This window comes from Larus michahellis, chromosome Z, assembly GCF_964199755.1.
Source record: "Larus michahellis chromosome Z, bLarMic1.1, whole genome shotgun sequence".
Lineage (NCBI taxonomy): Eukaryota > Metazoa > Chordata > Aves > Charadriiformes > Laridae > Larus > Larus michahellis.
In genome coordinates this window covers 70,123,986-70,136,326 of record NC_133930.1, presented here as the reverse complement: position 1 = coordinate 70,136,326, position 12,341 = coordinate 70,123,986, and the positions used below count along the sequence as shown (strand labels likewise).

At 54.6% G+C, this 12,341-nt stretch overlaps 1 protein-coding gene and 1 pseudogene across 1 annotated transcript; both read left to right on the top strand.

The window, feature by feature from the left end:
* The first annotated feature begins 2,376 nt into the window (after positions 1 to 2,376).
* Positions 2,377 to 8,049, top strand: LOC141735756 (inositol 1,4,5-trisphosphate receptor-interacting protein-like 1; annotated as a pseudogene).
* Positions 8,050 to 9,757: 1,708 nt separating this feature from the next.
* On the top strand, positions 9,758 to 11,799 carry LOC141735755 (uncharacterized). The gene is given in 3 exon segments (XM_074568879.1): positions 9,758 to 9,791; positions 10,600 to 10,661; positions 10,663 to 11,799. Coding segments are annotated over 3 exon segments (1,233 nt in total).
* The last annotated feature ends 542 nt before the right edge of the window (positions 11,800 to 12,341 follow it).

Genomic DNA, 12,341 nt, shown 5'->3' with positions numbered 1-12,341 from the left:
GGCAGCTCCCTGCCACCCCCCCAGGCAGCCCTTTTGCTTTCCCAGTGAAGCCATCTGGAGCTAAAAAAGGGTGCAAGGGGCTGCTTTCTGACAGATTTTCTGCAGCTATCTAGCCTCACTTTGGAATGGACCAGGAGAAAGGATTGGTGATCGTCAGCTCTTGAAAAGTAAACTTCACAAACTACCAGTGCTGCAAACAAGTGGCTGCACCAAGAACTGAATATAAGCAGTTTGCTGTAGACTATCAAGCTGAGTATTGCTTTTTAATATATAAAAAATGTGTTACATATGTAATACATGCCACTTATGTAAATTATATATATATTATTATAACTTTTTAAAAAAAAATATATATCAGTAAAGTTCAAGCTTTATGGTCAAATTGCTGCAGAATGGTTTCTGATGGCAGAAATGCCATGATGCTGGCAGCATCCCCTTTGCCTGCCCGTCCCTTGGCAGCTGGCCGTGCGCTGAGCGGCGCCAAGGGCAGGGCAGGGCAGAAGCCACAGGGCACATGGGGGCTGCTGCAAGCTGGTGGTGCAGCTGATGCCCAGCCCATCATCCACGGGTGGCAAGGCAGTGAGGTGGAGACCCCCGTGGGGCAGCATGCTGCTGTCCTTACCTGCTCTCACACAAGGACCTTCCCTTTTTGTCCTTCTTCCACCCTGTGGGAAGGGACATTTTTTGCTCCTGGCTCCTTTTGCTTGAATCAGGAGTTCCCGTGTGCCTGCCCTATTTGGAAATTCTTGACAAAAGATAATTCTTCTTTCTTTCCACCTCCCTTCTTTTTTTTTCGCTGTTTCTGACGCTTGACTCTGTGGGCTCTAGAGCTGTGCCTTTCCTCAAAGCTGCCAGTTAATCCAGGCAATTCAGAGAACGTGGAAGAGAGTGACCCAGGACCTTGTGACTGCCCCTTCTCCCTGCTGCTGGTTTGCAGGTAGCCTGGGACAAACTGGCTTCAGTCCTCACTTTGCCTGCTCATAAAATGGGTCACCCAGCCTATTCTTCATCAAAGCCATCCCAGTTGGGCAGGTAGCAAGACAAGGGGGAAAGAAAAGAAGATTTTAAAAAGGAACGGCCTGATTCACACTCCTTTTGAACCACATGAAGGCTCCCTGCATTCTCCAAATCAGGTTGAAAGTACCTGTGGATGCCCACAGACTTCCAGGCTGGAAGGGAGCAAGAGCCACTTTTGTGCAACCACCGCAGAGGGCTGTGAGCACCCTTGCCAGTGGCAGAGCCTTGCACCCCCAGCCCCCCCTTCCCTGCCGCACTCATGGCACCCGTGTTCTGCTGTGCCAGCCACGGGAGCAGCTGACCGTCCCATGGGGCGAAGGTCCCACAGACATGCCAAATCCAGTTGGTCACGACTGCAGTACCGGCCATGCCTAGAGGTCAGGAAAGACATTGCGCTAGAGCCCTGTCTGGGTGATCAGTGCTAATGGGACAGCTTTTCATTTCCATTTTTAAAGCAATGGGCAAAAGGCCACATACATCTTTATCTAGACCAGGCAGCAGTTTACCCTTTCTCTTACATGGTCTAACACAGAATCCAAAGCGGACAGACTGTTTTTTATGGCTTTTAACTCTAATTATGAGCAAAGTCCTCCCCAGCATTGTAGCAGCTAGTAGTTCAATCTTCAGATAGACTTGTTTTTCTTACTTTCATTGAAAAAATAAGATGAACAAATAACCTACTGAGTTGCATTTATTATAGAAAATACCATGTTCATTAAAAGCAAACACTCCAGAGACTAGTTAGTTTTCTGCCAGTCAGCCCAATAATGCACTTCATATTCTGTGTTCACATATCAGAAAAGGTCTGGTATCATCTATGATTATGGGTGAGACTGGCTTCTGGCCAGTCTAAATGAACTGTGTGGTGAGCTGGTTACACTGGGAGGCAAAGCTCAAGCCTCAGCATCGCAGGCTGACTGACTCATGACTGTTCTCTATCCCAGAAAGCCCCTGCCCGAAAGTCAGGTTTCCCTGCATTGACTAATGTTTAGTGTGAATTACTCATATCGGGAAATGTGTTCGTCTGTATGGGGTTTTTCATCTCTAAATGCAGATGTACTACAGTTAGGACATATTTGAATGTACAAGCTACACTAAAGCAGAGCCGTTGGAATGTACATGTGAATAATTGAAATCCTCAGTAACTGGGCACTCAGAACAAACAGTCTAGGACAGTGGGGAAGCGGGATGCATTTCTACTCAGAAAGTATTCATATAACCATAGCGTACCTCTGTGGGCTTGACTACCTGCTGATCTTAAAGACGAAATCTCATTTAAATGCATTTTAATCCTATTAGTACAGCAGAGGATGAACAAAACAGTGTTACAGGCTGCAACAGCCGAGCCCTGTTCCCGACATGCCCATGAGGACAGACAGTGAGTACTACACAGAGTAACCGATACATCTGCACAGAGCTAGTGGGACATGACCAAAGGGAGTGGAAGCAACTCCCACCTCTGCAATCTACCTTCATTGGCACCGTTTTACGCCTGTTCAGCTCTGCCAGGCAACTCCTTGAGGTTTCCTTTCTTGAAGGGGGGTTGTTCTTGTGGAGGATGCATGGCTGTCTGCTCTGGGTTGGTTTGGAAGAAGCTTATCACCATTCTTAACGTGGCTAGCATGTTTTCTTCTTCAGGAGGGGCCCTGAGGCGGTTGTTCGGGTCCAGTTTTAAACCTGGGAGCTCACTGGATGAAATTACCCTTAAAGTTAAGTGTTTCCTTGGGTCAGCACTTGTGTTGCCAGCAGGAATGCACTCCAGCTCTTCCAGGATGCATATCTGGATCCAAACACTGCTTTCTCCTTTACCCCCTGGTCACCCTGCTGAATTCAGTAGTTCCCCAAAGTTCACATTTCTGCACCAACAGCAAACATCATCTCTTAATCTACTTGCTGCTTGGGCCATGGTGTACTTATAAAGATGAGCTAACATCTCAGGATGTTGTTCTGTAATTTCCCAGCCCCCGTTTCTCAGTTACCTGCAGCACAGAAACACTCCAGGGACCTTTCCCAGGACCAGATCTGGACACACCACCATGCAAGCTCCTGCTTGCCACTGTCCCATGCTCTGCTCGAGGCAAGAAGGGCCATTTGCTGCAATAAGGTGGTAAAATTCAGCATCTGGGGTGGGAAGGCAGCACTAGGGATCAGTACATTGGATGCATGCTTCTCAAAGACACAGTCCAGTTGACGCGGGGAGGTTTGCTGGCTGAGGCTGCCTGTGACAGCCGGCGCTGCCTCTGCTATCTCTGAATGATGCTCTGCTTAAACTAAATGCTATTATTTCTGAAATACCAGCTCGCCCTTTCTCCAAACCAGGCAAAGGGAGTCCTAGGATCCAGTTCCTATCCCCAGCCCAGTTCAAAACTTTTATCCAGTGATGGTCTATTGCAAAGCAACTTCTTGTAAAGTATCTTGTGAGAAATCAGGTGTGCCCTCACTGCTAGCCACGCCGAGGCTTGGGCCCTGTCGGTCTGGCTCAGTTGCTTCATATGCGGTGTTGTAGTGCTTCTGCAGTTGGGCCAGCATACTTTTTTAATTGGGCACAATGCTGGGCAGAACTGCATGGGTCTGGGTGCCCAGGTTGCAGTGGGGAGGATGAAGGCCATTTCAGCAGCACTGCATACCTTCCTGTATTGTCTACCTAAGGACTTCAGCATATTGAGGTCTTGAGAATAGTCAGGTCTGGGGAAAAGAGTTTCTATACATCAATATTTCTGCAGTCTTTCAACATGCATAGGAAGCACCTAATGCTATGTCACTACTATCGTCTCTGACAGTAGTACAACTAATGAAAGCAGCAGTCAGGTAAATTTAGACATAGTCATCTCTTGTTAAGATAAACAGCTGAGTTGTCCCAGTTAGAAACTTTGTTTTTCCTGCACTATGCTTGCACATAGGGAAAGGCAAAGTGCCTCTCTCAGATGAGCCGATTATTAGGCTTTAATTAAAAGGAAGATCTGGACATGTGTCTGATCTTCCTGTAACACACGTCCGGGTCTCTGATTAGTGTTGCAGGGTGTTGGTTTCTGCTTTACTCCCATCAATTTACATTGTGTAGTATAGGCTCCATACAGACAAGAAAATACACTGGGTCGGACACGAGGACTGTCTGAAACCTGAAATCTGGCTCTGAGAATTTTCAGTCATTGTTTTTCCTTATTCTGAAGCCACGGTGCTACAGATGAAAAGACTTGGTTTTGATCAAAATTTTTTTCTGTTTAGAGAACACATTTTATTATCAAAGAGAAAAATGCCCTTCAGATTGTGGGTTGCCGTGGTACAGGCTTGTTCTGTTTTTGTGATACCATCAAAAGGTAAAATTGGCCAGTGATACCATACACCACACCAAAAAAAAAAAGAAAAAGAAAAAAAGAGGGTCAGGAGAAACATGCGCTCGCACACATAAGTCCTTGAACTTCCACAAAGAGATATCACGTTACATTTTGCAGTGTTTCCTAGGAAACCATTTTAGTGTAAAAGGAACTCTTTGTCTCCTGCTCTTTGCAAAATTGTTTGAACCACCATATCTCACAAAAGGTTGCTTCACAAGCAATTAATGCAGCATTTAAAAAAGCTCAATCTGCAGTTTGCTGCACCATCACAGGCAATACCTTTATCAGCAGCCTGAATACTTTAGATTGTATTTGTTGAGAATTGATAAGATTATGTCATCATTTCTAAAAGTCAGAGAAATAAAATTTGGTTTTGTGTGGTTTTTTTTTTTTCCTTTTCTGACAGAGTGCCTTTCTCTACATAGCAAGGCAGTATTTAAATAAAAAAATAAAAGGGGGCATAAATTGTTTTGGGAATCTCTTATCAGCACCTTTTTACTAGCACGTTGGCTGAAGAAAAGGTACATTTTGGTTTATTTTTCCTTTGACCACAGAAGAGACTGGATGGCAAGCATGGCTCTTACTCCATGGTGTTAGCTGTTCTGTGGCCGTGCCCATGTGCTGATGCCTGTGACCTGCAGAACGTTGGAACAAAGTACGCCCTGAATTACCTGTGCTTTTCACCCCTGCAGGCTGAGCCCCTTGGCTGTGCAAGGAGCTTGCCCAAATTGGGGCAGCTTCTCAGCTTTTGCAGTTTTGCCGTTTGCCTGGCCCAGCACCCTGACTGCCCTGGAGGGTGCAGGCATCCCGGTCCCAGGATGCAGACAGGGAAAAAGTCCTCCATGGGACTGAATACCAGGGCAGAATCACAGGATCACAGAACGGTGGGGGTTGGAAGGGACCTCTGGAGATCATCTAGTCCAGCCCCCCTGCCAGAGCAGGCTCACCCAGAGCAGGTGGCACACGAACGCGTCCAGGGGGGTTTTGAATGTCTTCAGAGACAGACGCTCCACCACCTCTCTGGGCAGCCTGTTCCAGTGCTCTGCCACCCTCACAGGAAAGACGTTCCTCCTCATGTTGAGATGGAACTTCCTGTGCTCAAGTTTGTGCCCGTTACCTCTTGTCCTGTCACTGGGCACCGCTGAAAAGAGCCTGGCCCCATGCTCCTGACACCCACCCTTTAAGTGTTTATAAGCATTGCTAAGGTCCCCCCTCAGTCATCTTCTTTCCAGACTAGAAAGACCCAAGTCCCTCAGCCTTTCCTCCTAAGAGAGATGTTCCAGTCCCCTCATCATCTTGGTAGCCCTTTGCTGTACCCTCTCCAGCAGTTCCCTGTCCTCTTTGAACTGGGGAGCCCAGAACTTGTACTCAAGGTTTTGGCTTCTGTGATGGTGGATCTACCTTAGAGAAGCCAGGTCTGTTGGGAGCTGATGGCATTCACCTGACTTCATGGTGCAGGGAAAAAGAGGGGAGAACGCGTGAGCCAGAAAGGAAAGGGAAACGCCTGCGCAGCGGCCCTCTGCCGAGAGCGGCAGCGTTCTCCTCTCAGTGATTGTCTCCCCAGCGCAGCAGCCGGTGAAGAGCACGGTGGCTACAAAGATGGTTGTGGCACTGCTTTCCCTTCACACTCGTCACCACCCTGGCGGCAATTTCACATGGGCCGAGAAACTCCCCGGCAGCTCCGGCTGGGCAGGGACCAAGCGAGAGGCACCGCTCATGTGCCTCCGTGCCTTCACCGGGGTGCGGCTGGAGAATATGCCCGACCCAGATGCTCCCCAGGGAGTTGATACCACAGAACTGAACACGCTGGACACAGAGAAGCCCGTGCTCTATCGGCAGTGGGACTTGCCCACCGGGAAACGTCTGCCCGCTCCCCCACCATCACCCTCGGGAAAGCAGCGTCCTCTGGCAGCGGCACAGCAGGAGCAGAGATCCTGCCGCGGACAGGCCCCACCCCACCACCAGCACACACACCACCACCCACCCGTGGGTGTCAGGTGGGCCCACCAAGAGCACACCCGCCACCCCAAGCTCAGAGGCAGCACCAAGGGAGGCGATTCACCGCACGGGCTGGGATCTCAAGGAGCAAAGCACCTGCGGGTCACGTCACCTGACAGTAGGTTTGGTAAGGGTCTGGGGGGGCTTGTGTCGGCTTTGGAAAGGGAACTCCCGGGAGCCCCGGCCTGCCGGGTGGGTCTGGACTGTGTGGGGTCGGGGCTGGGGCTGCCCGGGGCAGCGGTGGGTCGCTGAGGCGGGGGGTGGCCCCAGGGCGGGGCTGGTTGCCCTGTGATGCGCTCTGGTGCCTGGGACACCACAGGGGACGCGTCACAATGGGGCCGGCTATAAAGGGCGCCATCGGGCAGCGCTGCCCCAGGTCAGCAGGCTGCCCCAGTTCGGCACGGGACAATGGTGAGTGGGCTGGCGGGGGGAGGCTGGGCTGGACCAGGGCCGGGGCACAAACGCTGGCCCCTGGGGGGTGGGTTCTCACATGGCATAGAGGGCCCAGCCGCTGGCGGGAGCGCCTTGGGCCAGGCCCGGTGCCGCTGGCGGCGGGGCTGGGCGCAGGCCTTGCTGCCTCCCCGCTGCCTCGGCCCCCCTCCTGCCTGCCCCCAGCTCCCTGCGGCTGCCGTCCCCGCTACCGCCAGCTCCCGCCCGCCCTCCCAGCCCCACTGAACCCCTTCTCTCCCTCCTCCTGCAGGTCATGGCTGCTGCCAGTTTGCTACTGTCCCTCCTTGCTGTGCTAAGCGTCTTCCAGCTCCCACTGACGGTGGGCGATGAGCTGGACGAGGCCACGCAAGACCGCAAGCGTTGGCGTGCTGACCTTCTGGACAAGCAGATGAGGCGGCTGCAGCAGGATCTGGAGGAAACGCACCTGGAGCCGTGGAGCCAGAAGGAGAGCGACGTTTCCTGGGGGGCTCTTGCTGGTGTCCTGGTGCTGCTCCTCGGGCTCGGCTGGTGGCTCATGAAAAGGAGCCATTGGCCAGCCAGCAGCAGCAAGGAGAGCGGTTCCGGAAAGAAGGCGGAGGAGCGGGAGCAAGAATCAAAACCCAGTCTTGCACTGCACGCGCGCCTGATTTCCGTCGAGCGCCTCCTTGAACTGTCGGAGTCATTCATGAAGGTGGAGGTCCTGGTAGATGATCTCCTCCGCATCTGCCACAAGCGTTCCAGGGATACTGGGATGCCACGCGTGAAGGCAGTCGTCGGGGTGGAGAGCGCTTTAGGAGGTTGGGGTCCCCAGGAGGATGATGCCACCTACCGCCTGCTGGTGCCCCTGAAGCCTCCTCACGGGCACGCCTTCCATCTGGAGCTGGGCACCATGGAGGGGATGCCGGCCAAGCACTCCTGCATCCGCGTGGAGCCGGAGTGCAGCTGCAAGAGGGAGCGGCTGGAGAAGGACACGCTGTGCTTCCTCCACTGCCACCAGGAGCAGCTGCGGAAAAATCGGGGTCCCAGCCTCCTCAACACCTTCTGCACCGGCCCCTACCTGGACGTAGAGAAAACGGCCCGCTGGTTCCAGGACATGGTAAAAGACGCCTGGGTGGCTTTGCCTCAGTCGAGACACTGCCATCTGAAGGTGCTGCCCTCCAAGCGCTCCTGCAAGCTCCGGCTGACGGATGCTTCTGGCAGTACTGTCTTCATTCACATGATGCTTGGGGTGCAGCAAGGTGACTCGTACGCCGTCCTGAGCATCCGCTAGGAAGAGACCGCTGCAAGGAGCCTTGCGACAGAGACTGCCTCTACCACCTGGACAGTGAGTGCCCTCCCTCTTCGTGGGAGTCCGTTCCCTGTGGGAACTTCACCCTGTACAAAGTTGTCAATAAATCGCTTGTTTGTTTGAACTAACGCTGTGTCCGTGAGTGGCCATGCATCGCTTTGTTGGGGAAGGCGGGCACAAGCTGCTGGCTGCGCAGCTGCCGCAGAGTCAGGGGGTGTTTTGCAGAAGAGCCGCTGCAGTGGGCTCTGGTTTCCTGAGTCCCTGGGCTTTGGCTTGCCAGGTGTTGGGGGTTAATCCCAGTAGGCAGCTTGGCATCACGCAGCTGCTCAATCCCTTGCCCCAGGGGGACAGTGGCGGAGAGAATCTGAAGGGTAAAAGTGGGAAAACGTGTGGGCTGAGCTCAGACCGTTTAGTAGGTAAAGCAAGAGCTACACGCCTAAGCAAAGCAGAAGAAAGAACCCCTTCACTACCCTCCTGCTCTGCCAACCAGACGTGCCTTCTTGGGAAGCATTCTGCCTCAGGCAGGACGGAGGGAGTTGATTGGGGAACAGGCTCGGAAATAGAGCTTTTCCCTATACTAGTAGAAAGGGAAAGAAAGAACGTTAATGTAGCGATTGTTTGTACAAAGTTAAATGCATACCTTCACAAGGAAATCCCAGGAAAACAAACTGGCTTAAGAGCTAGTGAGATACGAAGTGGTTGTGCAGCAACTCTTGAACTTTTACCAGTTTTTGGGTGAAGTCCAACAAGATGCTGAGCGCTCTCAGTTGAAATCCTCACCACCGGGGAAGTCACCCAACACTTTGACAAATTCAGTCATGCTTTTGTCCAATAGTAAGATGAAAACCATTTTTTCCCACATGTTGTTACAATACGTATTCAGTTCTTTAATTAAATAGAATCACGGGATCACAGCACGGTGGGGGTTGGAAGGGACCTCTGGAGATCATCTAGTCCAGCCCCCCTGCCAGAGCAGGCTCACCCAGAGCAGGTGGCACACGAACGCGTCCAGGGGCTTTTTGAATGTCTCCAGAGACAGACGCTCCACCACCTCTCTGGGCAGCCTGTTCCAGTGCTCTGCCACCCTCACAGGAAAGACGTTCCTCCTCATGTTGAGATGGAACTTCCTGTGCTCAAGTTTGTGCCCGTTACCTCTTGTCCTGTCACTGGGCACCGCTGAAAAGAGCCTGGCCCCATGCTCCTGACACCCACCCTTTAAGTGTTTATAAGCATTGCTAAGGTCCCCCCTCAGTCATCTTCTTTCCAGACTAGAAAGACCCAAGTCCCTCAGCCTTTCCTCCTAAGAGAGATGTTCCAGTCCCCTCATCATCTTGGTAGCCCTTTGCTGTACCCTCTCCAGCAGTTCCCTGTCCTCTTTGAACTGGGGAGCCCAGAACTTGTACTCAAGGTTTTGGCTTCTGTGATGGTGGATCTACCTTAGAGAAGCCAGGTCTGTTGGGAGCTGATGGCATTCACCTGACTTCATGGTGCAGGGAAAAAGAGGGGAGAACGCGGGAGCCAGAAAGGAAAGGGAAACGCCTGCGCAGCGGCCCTCTGCCGAGAGCGGCAGCGTTCTCCTCTCAGTGATTGTCTCCCCAGCGCAGCAGCCGGTGAAGAGCACGGTGGCTACAAAGATGGTTGTGGCACTGCTTTCCCTTCACACTCGTCACCACCCTGGCGGCAATTTCACATGGGCCGAGAAACTCCCCGGCAGCTCCGGCTGGGCAGGGACCAAGCGAGAGGCACCGCTCATGTGCCTCCGTGCCTTCACCGGGGTGCGGCTGGAGAATATGCCCGACCCAGATGCTCCCCAGGGAGTTGATACCACAGAACTGAACACGCTGGACACAGAGAAGCCCGTGCTCTATCGGCAGTGGGACTTGCCCACCGGGAAACGTCTGCCCGCTCCCCCACCATCACCCTCGGGAAAGCAGCATCCTCTGGCAGCGGCACAGCAGGAGCAGAGATCCTGCCGCGGACAGGCCCCACCCCACCACCAGCACACACACCACCACCCACCCGTGGGTGTCAGGTGGGCCCACCAAGAGCACACCCGCCACCCCAAGCTCAGAGGCAGCACCAAGGGAGGCGATTCACCGCACGGGCTGGGATCTCAAGGAGCAAAGCACCTGCGGGTCACGTCACCTGACAGTAGGTTTGGTAAGGGTCTGGGGGGGCTTGTGTCGGCTTTGGAAAGGGAACTCCCGGGAGCCCCGGCCTGCCGGGTGGGTCTGGACTGTGTGGGGTCGGGGCTGGGGCTGCCCGGGGCAGCGGTGGGTCGCTGAGGCGGGGGGTGGCCCCAGGGCGGGGCTGGTTGCCCTGTGATGCGCTCTGGTGCCTGGGACACCACAGGGGACGCGTCACAATGGGGCCGGCTATAAAGGGCGCCATCGGGCAGCGCTGCCCCAGGTCAGCAGGCTGCCCCAGTTCGGCACGGGACAATGGTGAGTGGGCTGGCGGGGGGAGGCTGGGCTGGACCAGGGCCGGGGCACAAACGCTGGCCCCTGGGGGGTGGGTTCTCACATGGCATAGAGGGCCCAGCCGCTGGCGGGAGCGCCTTGGGCCAGGCCCGGTGCCGCTGGCGGCGGGGCTGGGCGCAGGCCTTGCTGCCTCCCCGCTGCCTCGGCCCCCCTCCTGCCTGCCCCCAGCTCCCTGCGGCTGCCGTCCCCGCTACCGCCAGCTCCCGCCCGCCCTCCCAGCCCCACTGAACCCCTTCTCTCCCTCCTCCTGCAGGTCATGGCTGCTGCCAGTTTGCTACTGTCCCTCCTTGCTGTGCTAAGCGTCTTCCAGCTCCCACTGACGGTGGGCAATGAGCTGGACGAGGCCACGCAAGACCGCAAGCGTTGGCGTGCTGACCTTCTGGACAAGCAGATGAGGCGGCTGCAGCAGGATCTGGAGGAAACGCACCTGGAGCCGTGGAGCCAGAAGGAGAGCGACGTTTCCTGGGGGGCTCTTGCTGGTGTCCTGGTGCTGCTCCTCGGGCTCGGCTGGTGGCTCATGAAAAGGAGCCATTGGCCAGCCAGCAGCAGCAAGGAGAGCGGTTCCGGAAAGAAGGCGGAGGAGCGGGAGCAAGAATCAAAACCCAGTCTTGCACTGCACGCGCGCCTGATTTCCGTCGAGCGCCTCCTTGAACTGTCGGAGTCATTCATGAAGGTGGAGGTCCTGGTAGATGATCTCCTCCGCATCTGCCACAAGCGTTCCAGGGATACTGGGATGCCACGCGTGAAGGCAGTCGTCGGGGTGGAGAGCGCTTTAGGAGGTTGGGGTCCCCAGGAGGATGATGCCACCTACCGCCTGCTGGTGCCCCTGAAGCCTCCTCACGGGCACGCCTTCCATCTGGAGCTGGGCACCATGGAGGGGATGCCGGCCAAGCACTCCTGCATCCGCGTGGAGCCGGAGTGCAGCTGCAAGAGGGAGCGGCTGGAGAAGGACACGCTGTGCTTCCTCCACTGCCACCAGGAGCAGCTGCGGAAAAATCGGGGTCCCAGCCTCCTCAACACCTTCTGCACCGGCCCCTACCTGGACGTAGAGAAAACGGCCCGCTGGTTCCAGGACATGGTAAAAGACGCCTGGGTGGCTTTGCCTCAGTCGAGACACTGCCATCTGAAGGTGCTGCCCTCCAAGCGCTCCTGCAAGCTCCGGCTGACGGATGCTTCTGGCAGTACTGTCTTCATTCACATGATGCTTGGGGTGCAGCAAGGTGACTCGTACGCCGTCCTGAGCATCCGCTAGGAAGAGACTGCTGCAAGGAGCCTTGCGACAGAGACTGCCTCTACCACCTGGACAGTGAGTGCCCTCCCTCTTCGTGGGAGTCCGTTCCCTGTGGGAACTTCACCCTGTACAAAGTTGTCAATAAATCGCTTGTTTGTTTGAACTAACGCTGTGTCCGTGAGTGGCCATGCATCGCTTTGTTGGGGAAGGCGGGCACAAGCTGCTGGCTGCGCAGCTGCCGCAGAGTCAGGGGGTGTTTTGCAGAAGAGCCGCTGCAGTGGGCTCTGGTTTCCTGAGTCCCTGGGCTTTGGCTTGCCAGGTGTTGGGGGTTAATCCCAGTAGGCAGCTTGGCATCACGCAGCTGCTCAATCCCTTGCCCCAGGGGGACAGTGGCGGAGAGAATCTGAAGGGTAAAAGTGGGAAAACGTGTGGGCTGAGCTCAGACCGTTTAGTAGGTAAAGCAAGAGCTACACGCCTAAGCAAAGCAGAAGAAAGAACCCCTTCACTACCCTCCTGCTCTGCCAACCAGACGTGCCTTCTTGGGAAGCATTCTGCCTCAGGCA